This window comes from Natator depressus, chromosome 12 (assembly GCF_965152275.1).
Source record: "Natator depressus isolate rNatDep1 chromosome 12, rNatDep2.hap1, whole genome shotgun sequence".
Lineage (NCBI taxonomy): Eukaryota > Metazoa > Chordata > Testudines > Cheloniidae > Natator > Natator depressus.
Genome location: NC_134245.1, coordinates 1,467,527 through 1,481,583, shown reverse-complemented (window position 1 = coordinate 1,481,583; position 14,057 = coordinate 1,467,527). Strand labels below are relative to the sequence as shown.

General features: G+C 47.0%; 1 protein-coding gene across 4 annotated transcripts in view; it reads right to left on the bottom strand.

The window, feature by feature from the left end:
- The window catches only part of WDR59 (WD repeat domain 59), an 83,903-nt gene that overhangs the window by 16,509 nt on the left and 53,337 nt on the right, over positions 1-14,057 (bottom strand). For 2 of the 4 annotated variants that reach the window (XR_012641539.1, XM_074968314.1), the window contains exons 17-18: positions 13,032-13,101; positions 12,369-12,522 (exon numbers count right to left, since the gene is read on the bottom strand). Coding sequence is in view for 3 of the 4 variants with exons in the window: in XM_074968314.1 (XP_074824415.1) it covers positions 12,369-12,522; positions 13,032-13,101 (224 nt within the window). In the remaining variant the exon portion in view is untranslated. Of the gene's footprint in view, positions 1-502; positions 621-5,881; positions 5,939-12,368; positions 12,523-13,031; positions 13,102-14,057 lie in introns of those variants that run through there. The other 2 variants (XM_074968315.1, XM_074968313.1) reach the window with 2 other exon arrangements.

Genomic DNA, 14,057 nt, shown 5'->3' with positions numbered 1-14,057 from the left:
AGAACCTGCCACACAGAACCAAGAAGGAATGCATGCTCCTTACCTGGTTGAGATGGCACAAGTGAGACAGAGCCCGGAGGGTCTGGACCTGGGCTCTGGCAGGTAAGTGAAGGACAGATTTTTTTAAAAAGAGAGTCTAGGATGGGATTTAAGGTCAGGGTGACATAGGAGCACATATCCCATTGACTTTCAATGAGGCAGATGTGGGTGCTTTTCAAAGCCCCACCCATAGTTCTGTAGCCTGCACAGGTATGATCTGATATTCAGAGGCATTGAGCATTTACATCAAAAGGGGTGCTGTGGATGCTGCTCAGAACCTCTGAAAATCCAGCTACCAGGGCTCTGCCCTCACGTCCAGCTGTGCAAACCCCAGAGAATCGGGGCAGAAATTTTGACATTCAACAGCATTGTGTATTTGTTCCTAAAAGCATCAGAATTCATCTCTGAGTGGGATCATTCTGTAGGGTGTGGGCCAGTGTCCTCTCTGATATGCAGGGCTTGCCTTTAGTCCGGTAGTTCCTTGAACTGCTCCCTGAAACTGATCAATATGTTGCGTGCCAGACGTTACTCTCATTGGAGTCAATGGGAAATGCCGACAGACTTCCCAGAGCAGGCTGGATCTATTTGGAGGATACCCACAGAAGTATCAATGTTTTACAGTAGGTAGCCATTAGCGCATGGGGGGAGGGGAGGAAATGGAGAACGTGCTTTGCGCTATAGCATGCATGCTTCCCCACTCTGTGCCCCACGCAGCATTGACCAGGAACCTCCTTGGGTCAGAAGGGAGCAGATGTTTGAACCCAAGTTTGCAGGCGCAGGGCCTGTTCTCTGCAGGTGTAATGCCACCGACTCTGGCAGAGGTATGCCAGCAGAGTACTCTGGAGAGCAGTGTACCACACAGTGGCCACCCGTTAACTAGCGGGCCCCAGCAGGGGAGAGGATTCCATCTGCTCTGCAGCACTCACAGATGGACAATTCTCCCAGACTGAAGTAGGTTCCTCTGAAACACACACACACTGCCCTTCTGTCACTGAAAGCAGATTCAAACCCCGCCTACCTTTAGGGAGGCATTTTGGAGACTCAGAACATGGACAAAACACAGCATTTTCCACAAGTAAACAGTCACTTTTGGGGGGGGGGGGAGGGAGGGGGATGAGGATGGAAGAATGGGATATTCCACGAATGGATCATTTACACTGCTAGATGTCAACAGGGCAGGCAAAACAATGAAGACATTAACTGATTACTGGGCCTGTCAATCAAATCTTCCCCCTTCCCTTGGATAAGGGCTGTCTACATACTTGCAAAATTTGGACCCAGGATTGTTCACTGGCCTAGCTCCACCAGTAGAGCTAGATGACATGGCGGTTACAAAACCCACACCCCTGCCTACCCTACAGCTTCTGTCCCCGCCACCCCCCGGAGCTGTGCCTGTGGAGATAGCTCCGATTAAAAGTCCTGCTTGCTTCAACCAACCAGTGGCAGTAGGACAGAAAGCCAAGGAATCAGCAGGAGATGTCAGCCTTGGCGTGGGCAGCCAAACGTGAGCCATATCAACCTTCACCTGTAATAGTGAGGTGAAGCCCATGGAGACTGCAGGTCCCAAGTGATGTTCCACCTTGGTCCAAATGATTGGCAAACAACAAGAGTAGCCCTCAGTTGGGCAACATTTGGGCACTTTTAAGGCAGGATTACCCAAGGTCAGAAGTGTCCCGTGTTTGGGTCTGTCATTCCACGGGGCTTGGGAAAAGATCACACAAGGTTCCATCTCCCTTTTTGCTCAACTTGTTTCCCAGGGAGCATTGTCCTCGATGGTTTAAAGACACCCCTCTGTCCACAGCATTCAAGAGGCACAGGAAATGCGCTTCTCCCTGGGGGCTCTGCCACAGGCTGATGGCGCCCCACTGCCTTCATGATACACTAGCCTGCAATTGGCTGCTCAGGTTTAAAGAGGCCGGGAACATAATGGGTGGTGCTCAACTGTCAATTAATGAGCCTGCCCCCATTGTACTTGAAGCTGCAGGTGGAAAATTTGGGTCATTTGTCCCCAACCTTTCTACCTCTACCTTCATGCAATCTAGAATCCAAGCCAGTGGGAACTGCATCTCCTCAGCTGCTTCAGAGAGCCCGAGAGGAGAGGCAGGAGAGAAAGGAAATAGCTAGTGACAGTGAATTTAGATTCTTGAGCTCCTCTGAGCATCAAGAGGAAGGAACCGAGAGTGTTCAGACAGTCATGGGGAAGGGGATGGCTATGGGGAACAGCCCTGAGTAATGACTGCACAGCTAGCCCAAGGGTGCCATTTGCTGCAATCTGAGGTGATAATGATGGCAGTAAACGGGTTAAATGTGGAAACAGACAGCCCAAGAATAAGCCACCGACTGCTTGTAGCAACCACAATTATCCCTGCATAATCAGCAGAGCAGGTTACAAAATCCTGCATGCTCCTCTTGGAACGGGGCTACTGAACATTCATGTCTCCCCTCAGGATCTTGCTGACACAGGCAGTGTCTTAGGTAGCCCCATGAAATGTAGGGGCACATCAGAGATAGAGAGGTTCAAGGGTTAAATTTCTTTTAATGGGGTGGAGAGATAGAAGGAGGGGAGAATGCAGACAATGCCAAGGATTAAGTTCACTGAGCTCCAGATCAGGTTCAAGCTGCTTCTCATGAAATCTCCAGGGGGGCGCAGTGTGTTTGTCAAGTCTTTCTTGCTCAAAAAGTTCTCCTCCTTGTATTTTGAACAACAAACCCCAGTAAACTCCAATTACAGGTGTCCGAAACCTGCCTGGCCACCAAACTGCCAGGGTTTTTAGAACAAGCTTCTCTGCAACATTAAGATTTGCTATTTGCAATGTCTGCCCTGGTAGCCAGTCCCAGTAGCTTCCAAGGAAGGGGAAAAAAATCCCAAGTGGGCAATTACGGAAAAACTTGTCCATTTGGGGACTATTTCTTCCTGACCCTCATCATCATTAGTGGCTGGTTCCTGCCCTGAAGCAGGATGGTTTGGTGCCTCTCTCATGTAATTGGTGGATATCTCATTATCCTAATAAGTGTCTAATTGTTCTCTGACTCCCCCTAAGTTCTCAGTCTCAGTGATCTCTGGTGGCAAGAAAGGCCACATGATAGTTATGTAGTGCATAAAAATATTTTATCAGTTTTACATTTGCTTATGGGGTTTCACTGACTGTCCCCAGCTCTTGGTTATGAAACAAAGTAATTCACTTTTTCCATATGATGCATTGTTTTGTATCCCTCCATCATGTCTCCTCCTCTCTAAAACTCAACAGTTCCATCTTTTGAGTCTCTCTTTATATGGAATTCCCCTCGTGGCTCTGACTATTTTAGCTGCCTGTCTTCAAAAACCCCTTCGATTTCTTCTGTATCTCTTTTGAGGCAGGGTGACTGGCACTGAACACGGTTTTCCAGGTGAGGGCGTGCTATTGGTTTATACAATCATCACATGACATCCTTCCTGTGCCAATACTGGGGCACAGAGTGGAATCTAGACTCTGCTATTCCGCTCTGTCATTGTCTGCTGTACGGTGGTAAGACTGACTGGTCTGCTCTCCCTAGGATGCCCGAGTTTCCTCACACCAGCTGCTTTCCACTTGACAGCTTCCCAGGGGAGTTTGTCTCTTGGCATCCAAAGTACATGCCCCAAATTCAACCAGGGCTTTCTTCTAATTCTAGTGGAAATGAGATGTTGGTGAGTAATTTCTCAGATCTCTACATTGGTGGTGAAGTCTTTCCTTCCAACATTTAGAATTTTTCAGACACTTATTTTCGACAGTGTCTACTTTTCTGTTTAACATTTTGGTAGACTGATTTCTAGAATGCCTTAATACTATGGATAGCACTAGTCTTTACACATCCTGACATTGTGACTACTGCATATTGAGCAGAGGTTTCTATTGCATTGTCCTCAGTGATGCCCAGGTCTGCTTCCTGAGCAATTACATTTCACTCCACACTCCTCAGTTCAGAGGATTCCTTTCAGTGAGCATTACTTTGCTTCTCTCATTGTGGAATTCCTTCCACCTCTTGTTGTGCTGAACAGCCACCTAGCTTGGTTAGGTCCTTCTGTAGTTCCTCACTCAAATTAGGTTCCTCTTCTCCTGTCCTGACTCATCTAAGCAATGATGGGTTATCCACACATTTAGACACCTCACTACTCACTCCCTTTTCCAGATAATTGAAAAATAAATTGAACACTGGCCTGAGGATAGAACTTTGGAGCATCTCACTTAAACTTTTGCCATGTTGGAAAACTGGCCATTTTCCCCTAGCTCGGTTTTCTGTCTTAGTTGCTGATCCACGGCAAAACTTTATTTCTCACCCTATCAGAATATTGGTTTCCTTAATAGCCTCTTGCAACGGATTCTGTCAAAGGCTTTTTGAAAGTCCAAATGAATTATGTCTTTCTGTTCTCTTTCAGCCACTATTTTGGTGACACATTCATAGAGTTGTAGTAGATTACGGAGGTACAATTTTCTTTTACAAAAGCCATGCCGGTCTGTCGCTATCATATCATGTTCCTCTAGGTGTACCATAATTCTATTTTTAATTAAGAGCTCAACCATGTACCCGGTACTGAACTACAGATTACTGCTCTGTCATTCCCAAAATAATCCCTACTGCTTTTTTAGAGGTAGGACCGAAGGGTAACAAATCTATTGAATTAAAAACCAGCAGCTGATTTTCATGATAGCAGGTTTCTGTCAGCAGCTCAACCACTTCCTTTTTAAGTGAATTTTTCTTCTAAAATGGCTGGATGATGCTGCAAAGTCCAGGAGACTTGCTGCTCTTTAGCAGTTTGTTCCAGTACCTCTTTGAAATCTCCATCTCTGACCCCTTGTCCTTATCTGAAAAGAGAAGGCCTGGGACAGGCGTGACCCCTCCTCCTCGGTTGTTTTGACTGATTGTCAGGGTCTGTGGAAGACTGGTACCAATGACTGGGATGTGGGCGGTCTGGCCTTGTGATCACTGCAGTGTTCAGGAACTAGAAGCCAACAGGTATGTCCAGAGTCAGGTGTTGGAGCTGAAAGCTGGAGGCGGGGTCAGACAGGAAACAGGTGCACCAGTGCTGATTCAGAAACCAAAGAGCCATAGCCTCGTCAGAGCTAGAGCAGTCAGTCACCAGGGTGATAGGATTCAGGGACTGGAGCAAGTAGCCGGAAATAGGGCAGGGTCAAAATTAGGAACTGGGGACAAGGCTGGAGTCAGGGTCTGTAGCAGCAAGCCAGGATCCAACCTGTTGCACAGACAACTTCCTGTGTCTCTTTCTAGCTTAAACAGCATACTCATGAGCTCCTCCCATCAGGTCCCTCTGGGCAGTAACTTTAGTGGACAGCTTCCAATTCTCCAGTCAGTAGTAGAGCTGTTAGGTGGTAGTGTGGATCCAGTAGTGGCCTGAGCGCCTGTGGGCATGGGTTCAGGACTCACGGATCCTCACAGTGGTGCAAAGAAATCATTTAGCTTTTCTGCAATGTCCTTAGCCTCCTTAATTGCTCCCTTTACTCCTTGAAAGTAAAGTACATCCTTTTCTACTATGTTATTAGCCTCTCTGATCTCCCTCAGCAGCCTTTTCGTGATCAGAAGGCTGGGTTGGACAAGCCCACTAGTATACTCTTACAGTTTGGGATCTGTGTCTCTACAGATGCTACTGCCCATTCAGAAGTGTTATATTTGATTCTCTGGACTCTTTTAGGTACAGTGTATAGTGCAACTCCCCTACTCCATGACCCCATCTACCCCTTCTTGGCACTGGGTCTAATAATGGAACAGCCTGTTGTTCAGGTTATCCTAGGTCAGGCAGGGAGTGCTTTATTCTTGGGCAGAAGACAGGGTGAGGGAAGGAGAGCATTAGCACAGCACACAGTACCGGGAAGTCGTTAATTGCTTGTATGGACCAGCGCCGCCGGGCAGAGCGAAGAGACATCTGCGCATGAAAACATTACACCCCAGAGGAGAAAGGAAGAAAGGCACCAAGAAAAAGAAAATAAATAAGTAACTAAAATCCAAAAAAGCCCGGACCGAGGGACCAAGGGGCATTGTGGCCTGTAGTTTGTTACTCCACAGCGTTCCACAAAGGGCCATTTCAAATCAAGGTCCAATCGGAAGCATCACCCCTTCCTTCTGCAGTGTGACATTAGCCATAGGCTCTGCAGGGAGGGGGCTGCTGTCTCTCGGCCCGTCACTGGCTCCTTTGGAGGACCTCAGTGCTCTCCAGGCATTAATGAGCTAAGCCTCCCACCTGAGGTGGAGGAATATTATTGTAACTGGCACAAAGAGGTGAAGAGACTTGCTCTGGGTCACACAGCGAGGACAGAACCAAGATCTCTTGAGTCCCAGCCCTCTGTTCTAAGCACTAGAAAATACTTCCTCACTAGGGTGCTGGAAGCATAGAGCTAAGCACCAGCCTGATCACATGACATTTAACATAGCTGGTGCCTGCCATGGCCCCAGAACCCACAATGCTGTGGCAGACTGTTGGTGTGCTACCTGGAGAGCAGTCAGGGGTGGTGAAAGGGAGACTTTCCTGTGTGTTCACAGGACTACAAAGGCAGACCAAGAATGCTATGGGGAAGGGAGGGATAGCTCAGTGGTTTGAGCATTGGCCTGCTAAACCCAGGGCTGTGAGTTCAATCCTTGAGGGGGCCATTTAGGGATCGGGGCAAAAATTGGGGATTGGCCCTGCTTTGAGCAGGGGGTTGGACGAGATGACCTCCTGAAGTCCTTTTCAACCCTGATATTCTATGATTCTAAGCAGCCCATGTGAGGAGCTCACAAAGGGTTTCCAGCATGAGAGGGCTGACAGGCATTGACACTAAAGACGACGCCATTGCTAACAGAGCCCATGAATTCATGGCTCAGCTGACTCCATAGCAGGGCCGTGCCCAAGCTGAGCAGCAAGCCAGGCTGTTTGCCTTTGGGCTGGAGATACTGGGCCAGGTAAGGTAAGGAGCTCTCTCGCAGGCTCCTCAGGCACCCAGCTGCTCACATTGCTCCTCCCTTGGGGCCTGCAGGAACGTCGGCCATTGGAACCTGGCACAGTGTTTATTGCAAAATCCCCAAAATGGGGATCTTACAATGGGCCTAAAGATTCCTCTTTTACTTTCAGTCGAATGGATGGGCCAACGACAAGAGCTACAATTAGAGATCCTGAGAAAAAAATAGCAGACCCAGAAGCTCTGCACTGATTTGATTTCATTGACATCTGATTTACTACAATGCCCTTGTGGGAGCTGCCAAATGGTCCGATTTCTTTGTGGCTGTGTTCTCTCTCCTTTGAGCCAGCAAGGCTGGGGCAGGGGATAACTAGGAGTAATGGTGAAAGACAAATTTAGTCTATCAGGAAAAGCTCCCAGGCTGTACACTAACCCAGCAAAGGGACGCCCCATTTAATAGTGAAGTGGACCAAAGGACAGGTGAACAGACGGTAAGGAGCAGACTGGCACCAGACCCAGGGACTATGGGGGCAGAGGGGACTGATCGGATCCAGTAAGATTTTCCCTTCCTTCCTTTTTGCATTCAAGTTGGATCAGCATAATCTTGGTCACATTCACTGACTCGTGTTATACAGTCAAAGTATGCCTTTATAAAAAAAAATTCTAACACAGACTATTTCCAGTAGCCTTAAGGATGAACCGTATGCTTCCTGAATAAATACAAAACCTTGATCTGGATTCAAAACCACTTCGAGTACAAATGGGTTGGAGTCAAAAGGAGAAAGGGGACATCTTGCTCATCTCTGCTGTCTGCAATAGCATGCCAAGCCATTTTCAGCCTATAAAGGACACTCAGAGCTGTCAACCATGGTCTGAGCCTCTCATACAACCTGACCCTGTCTCTCATTGCTGGAACATTTCTTCCATCACCACCATCCTCACACAAAGAGCTTTAACAGCCACAAGGCAGTAAACTACACCACCATGAGAGAGTTGTTCATATTCAGCTTGTTGCATGGCTCAGCAAGACAGAGTCACGCTGGGAGGATTCAGAGAAAGGCTTACCAGGAGAACTACCCCTCCTTCGGTTGCAGGCACCTGCAACAACCTTCACAAGAGGAGGAGGGAGGGCCCAGCAGTGAGAAATTAAATATAGTTGAGACAAGCAGAGAAAGAGAATTAAGATTCCCCTACTCTGCTTCACTCAAATAACTTCTACTGAAGGCACCATTGGACGGTCTCATTTATAGTGCCTCAAAGTAGTACTGAGTCTGGCACATGCCCTTGCTGTACAGATCTCGTGCCAGTGTACGGGCAGCGGCACTATTCTGGATGATTCCCCTTGGATGAGATCTCAGTCTTTGGGCTTGTAATGTTCAGATCTGCCAGCCGGGTAGTGTGGATTCTGAAGCTTTGATACCAGCACGTGAGTGCAAAGTAACAAGACCACGGACGTCAGAGAAATCAGGCAAATCCATCCACTGTCCTATTACCATGGAGGGGATGCCATGTTTCTCTCATGGAACGGATTTGGGCAAGAAGCTGATGGTGCTAGTTCCTGAGCCAGGAAAGGAGGCTGTGCTCTCCACATGAGCCTGGAGAGAACTCCCAAACACTTTCTTTTCTTGAAATTACTTAAGTTCCAACCTCGCAGAGAAAACCATGAGGATGGAGCCCATCCAAGTCAATGGCGCTGTGCAGTTCTTTGCAGGATCAGGACCTTGATTTGTAAACTCCTCAGGGTAGGCCCTGCCTTTTACTACATGTTTACACAGTGCTGGGTGCTCCGAGCCCCAGAGGCCTTTGGGTACTAGCATTATACAAACGAAACAATAGAAAGTTACAACTCTCCATTGACACTAATCGTATTGCTGTTGGCTGGTGAAACTTCTACTAGAAACCCAACTTTTCCTTCTTCCTGGCTAATAATTGTGAGTCACTTTTTTAGGGGTTGAGGGTGGTGGGGAGGGGCGGCACATTAATTCTCAGAGACCCATTTTCAGTTTTCATTTAGAGATCTCAGTAGCTTAGCTGCCTCTCCAGGAACACTAGAGTATATTCTGTGTTCAGCAACGTTGATCAATGTTTGTTGATTCCAGCCACCCCTTTGGTAGTGACTGCTATGGATATGGCCGCAGAGCTATTTGCAGTTTAAATACCTAGTTATCTTCCTGGAGTATTCATTTTTTTGACTGAAATTTAACTTGGCTGGTCTCTGCTAGAAGGGGATTTTGTTTTACATCCAGGGGAGATAAAATTGATTTTTTTTTAAACAAAAGCAGTTTTTATTTAAATTGGATTTTTTTTATTTTGTTGTTTAAATACATTCAGAATTCATTTCATTCAGATTTCATTAACTCAAAATATGTTAAGGCCTAAATTTAATCATAATCTCTTAAAACATTTAAATAAAAATAAATAGGCTGAATCCATAAGCCTCTATAAAAAAAAAAATCAAAAGGCTGCTTTTCTATATGAAAGAAAGAACCAGGAGAAAAACATTTAACTTTTGAGGTCAAACTTTATAAATATGGCACAAATCAGCCTAGGTAATTTAGGAGACACTCTCATTTTCAAGAGACTAGGGGAAAACTAGGAATGTAGGACAAGGACCAGGTCACTTTCACTGAGGCATATCTAAAAATGTTCCCAGGCTGACCTGAAATAATCAGTTTAATTCACTGACTACAGTCAAATCCTCTGTTTAATCATTTAGTTGTAAATGTGAAACGTGTTTTGGTCAGAGAAGTTTATTTACATTTAAAGTTTGCTTTGCTAAATCAAAAGAAATTATATTTGCTGTTTCGTGTTTAATTCTAGTTACCATCCTAATGCACCTTGATATAGTTCATGAGCAAAATGTTTATTATCTAGTAAATAAGCAATATCTCATTCACCATTTTCTAATATACTAAAAATCTACAGTTAATAAGAATCTGAAAATATTAAACTATCATTGCTTAAATAAGTCTATATAGTTATAGTGAACTCTCCCAGGAAGCAAACAGATGTACCAAACCTAGTGAAAAGGCTCTATTTAGTTGTAAATGAACATGTTTTAATGGTTATATCAACCAAAGAGAAAGCACCTTTCTTCAGAAAATAACCAAAGTACAAATGGAAAAGTTGATAAAAATCAATTATTTAAATTCAGGCTTTCCACTTGGTGATTTAAATTGATGGTTTAAATGGCCCATTTACATTTGTATTAAAACCAATCGATCCTCCAGAGCAAGGAGTTGACAAGATCCAGATTTTTTCTTCCTAATCCTAAAATTTAATGATTCAAAAAACCCAAACCATTAATATAACAGGAAGGCTGGGAGATCAAACTCTGAGAAGTCAGAAAATCTCATTCCATGACTCTTCTGCCTACAGACAAGTATCTGTGACTTTTTCACCTGCAGCAACATTGTGTGCGGTTCTTACTTTCTTGCCCTGCTCTTAGAGTAGCCTGGACAAAGGAAAGCCTGCAGGGCTGGGAGAGGAGGACATATGAGTCTATCTGTATTTCACCCAACACAACAACACACATGTGCTTGGTTGTATAGGTTTTTCCTGGACATATTACGGTTGTGTCACCATCAGTCCATGGGCTGGAGAGGCAGGTCCCATAAAAATCACACCCACATGCTTATGTGCACATTTTTACACTAGCCTGGCATGTTAGCAAGGTGTGTGTCAGGGACAAGCATACTACAGAGGACAGAGGGAGCAGCTCTTCAAATAGACTCATGTGAAGGCGGGGATAGGCTGGAATGCTAATGATCAGGCAGCAACACAGCAGTGCCCACTGAAAGGAAGTTTGAGTAGAATATGGGCAGAACAATAAGTGTGTGTCTTCACTACCTGCTGAATCGGCAGGCAGTGATCGATCCAGCAGGGATCGATTTATGGTGTCTAGTCTAGACACGATAAATCGATCCCCGAGCGCTCTCCCATCGACTCTCATACTCCAGCGCTGCGAGAGGCGCAGGCAGAGTCGACGGGGGAGCGGCAGCTGTCGACTCACCATGGTGAAGACACCACGGTGAGTCGATCTAACTACGCTGACTTCAGCTACGTTATTCACATAGCTGAAGTTGCGTAACTTAGATCGACCCCCCCCCCCCCCCGACCCCAGTGTAGACCAGGGCTAAGAGAGCCTACTGGGGTCTATATGGAGGAAGAGCTTTTGATGAGGAGAGGTCCCCCCAGAGGCTCCGCCCATGGCTGAACGTTCTACTGCCTATCAGTTGAGCATAATACAGACCCAAAGTGGCGACTGCTGGACATTCTGTCCATGAGGAAATACAATTAAAGCAGGCTGCTGGAAAATCAGTTCCTCTTTTGCTGCCCTGCCAGGACAAGAGGCCAGGACTAACTCCCCAGGCCAACAGTGAGGAAAACTCAGGCTCTTAGGCATCTCTTTGTCCTGCTTTAGGCATCTGGGAAGCCATCCACTGCTGCAGGAGAAACTCCATACCTGAGCACAGGCCTTGGGCCACTTACTTTGGAAGTCTGGAATGTTAAGGCATTCTGTGAATAAGCTTATACGGTTCTTTGAATTCTTTGTTTCAAGCATGTCAGTTCACCCTGTAACAGGCTGCAAGGCTGGTTACTCACACAACACCTGCACAATAGGCCCCTCTGGACCTGCCACCAAATTGCTCTTTTAGAACTTCTTGCAGCCTCACTTATTCAGCCCTTCTTCCCCCAGTGTAACAGGACACAATGGTGAGAAAACATGCCACTACTCCCAAAAGGTTTCCTGAGTCCGGACTAGCCCACTCTGCAATGGTAACAGGTGCACTTAACCTATCCAGCTGGGCCAGGGACGTCTTGTCACAGTCTGTGTGTACAGCAGTTAGCAAGATGGGCCACCATCGCCAACTGGGGCATCTAGGTGTGACCACTGACAACCCCATCTAGAAATGGAGGCAGCTCCCCCTGGAGTGCCTCACTGAGCCAGTACCAGAGGCCTGGTTCTTTACCCTGGAGCATGTCAGGGAAAGCAGACACAGGCCAACTGGTTATGGAGATCCTCACTCCAGAGGCTCTAGAGCAGTCCCCATTTGTTCTGCAACCTCCACAGACATTGCTCATAGGAGCTCTGCGTTCAGCAGCACAGGGAGCACCTTGGTTATGCTAGGCCTACCTCTGCAAGGGAATCAGTCCAACGAACAGCAAGTTCAGAGGGAAGCTGAAATAAATGGGCCAGTCAAAACAGAGGAGTGATCAATGGACAGAGAAACAACACAAAGGAGCCAAGCCACGGTGACTTTTCACCAGAGCGGCTCATAAGGGAACGCGTCCCTAGTAGAATGAAGAAGCTCCTTGGGCACTAATGTATGTGGTTAAGGGCAGTGACGCTAATGGGCTAGAGACAAGGAAGGCAGGTTGTTACAGGCATTGGGAAAGGTTTCCTGGCCAGGCCCTTACCCTCTCCTTGTAGTAGAAGGAGCTGATGGAGACCTGCTCCTTCTCACTGCGGGTGGGACTCCCACTGTACAAGCGCAGATTGCCTGGGGTTTCCGTACGGATCTTCATCGGCGTGATCAGGCCACTATGATAGGCCGATAAAGCCGACAGAGATCTGCCAAAGAAGAGAACAAGCTTTCAGTAACTTACCCTTGGCAAACGACCATGGGAGTTCCAGCTACAGCATGTCACTAGCCTGGCACCACTATTATTTCTGGCATGTATTAACATGGGAAAGCTCAGCTGAAGCAAGCAGCCAGCATCTCTGACTTCTTATACTTTCTGAGACCAAGGCACTAGCAACTGGACTTAGTGAAAACCAGTGGCTCAGGAGCTGCTGTCCTCCCAGCCTCTAGCCCCTAGCTCCAGTCACTGGCAAATCCATTCATAGAATCATAGAATATCAGGGTTGGAAGGAACCTCAGGAGGTCATCCAGTCCAACCCTCTGCTCAAAGCAGGACCAACCCCAGCTAAATCATCCCAGCCAGGGCTTTGTCCAGCCTGACCTTAAAAACCTATAAAGAAAGGAGATTCCACCACCTCCCTAGGTAACCCATTCCATTCACCGGTGTAATATAGGGGGATTTTGCAGGCTTTGCTGAAATGCGTGACTTTGTGTTCACCTGGGAGTAGGTTCTGTAGGAGAGACTGCACGGTGCATTGTCATGGGTCTTGTAAAATATACCAGGTAACCTGTGGAGACAGGACATAAAACCACATTCAGCGCAGATAGGATCTGAACTTTCGCAGCCCTTTCCCCTGCCCAGAGGGGTAGCTTTCACAGTGATGCCTGTGGATTTAAGGCACACAAACCCCACCAACAGTAATGAGGCATGTGGCGGGATGCCCACAAACCAGCCCAGCCCCTCTCCCCTCAGCTCATCCTGGTCTGTAAATGCCATCCAGACAATCTGATTTTTCTCAAGCCAAATCTACTTCCCTGAACCCATCAAAATAAAGAGCCCAGCTATGTCAGAGCTTTTCAATTCGTCAGCTCCTCACAGCTGGCTCCAAGGAGAGGAGGAGAAGGAGAAGCCCTGTCCTTGAGCTGTAACTCTGCGCTGTCATTTGTCAAGCACTCGGATACTCCAGTGATGATAAATAACTAGACAGAGAGGAGCTGCTCTCACTGTTCAGACTTGCAGTGTAGCCCAGCACAAGATGAAGAGAGAGGTGGTACATATGAAGTACCTGTAAGTCTACGCCCATTTGGTAGTGCCCCCAACAACCTTCTTCAGCCCAGTACGCCCTGCCTGCTGGCATGGCACAGCAGGCTTAGCAGATCCAAGCTGCCTGGACTAACCTGCTTCACTTTGTCAGGTGAAACGAGTGTGGCTGTGTTACATTGTACTACCCTGGCACACGAGACTTTCAAACTGGAATGCAGGGAGAGTCACTCCTGCATCTAAAGCAACTTTCCACAATTCAAGAGCTCTTAAACAGACCCTAATCTGCCCCTTGAGAAGGTCACTACCTGGCACACGCCCTCCTGGGAAGATAGTTATTAATGACTGGCTCAACGGGTAGTGATAAATGGCTCCATGTCTAGTTGGCAGCCGGTGTCAAGTGGAGTGCCCCAGGGGTCGGTCCTGGGGCCGGTTTTGTTCAATATCTTCATAAATGATCTGGAGGATGGTGTGGATTGCACT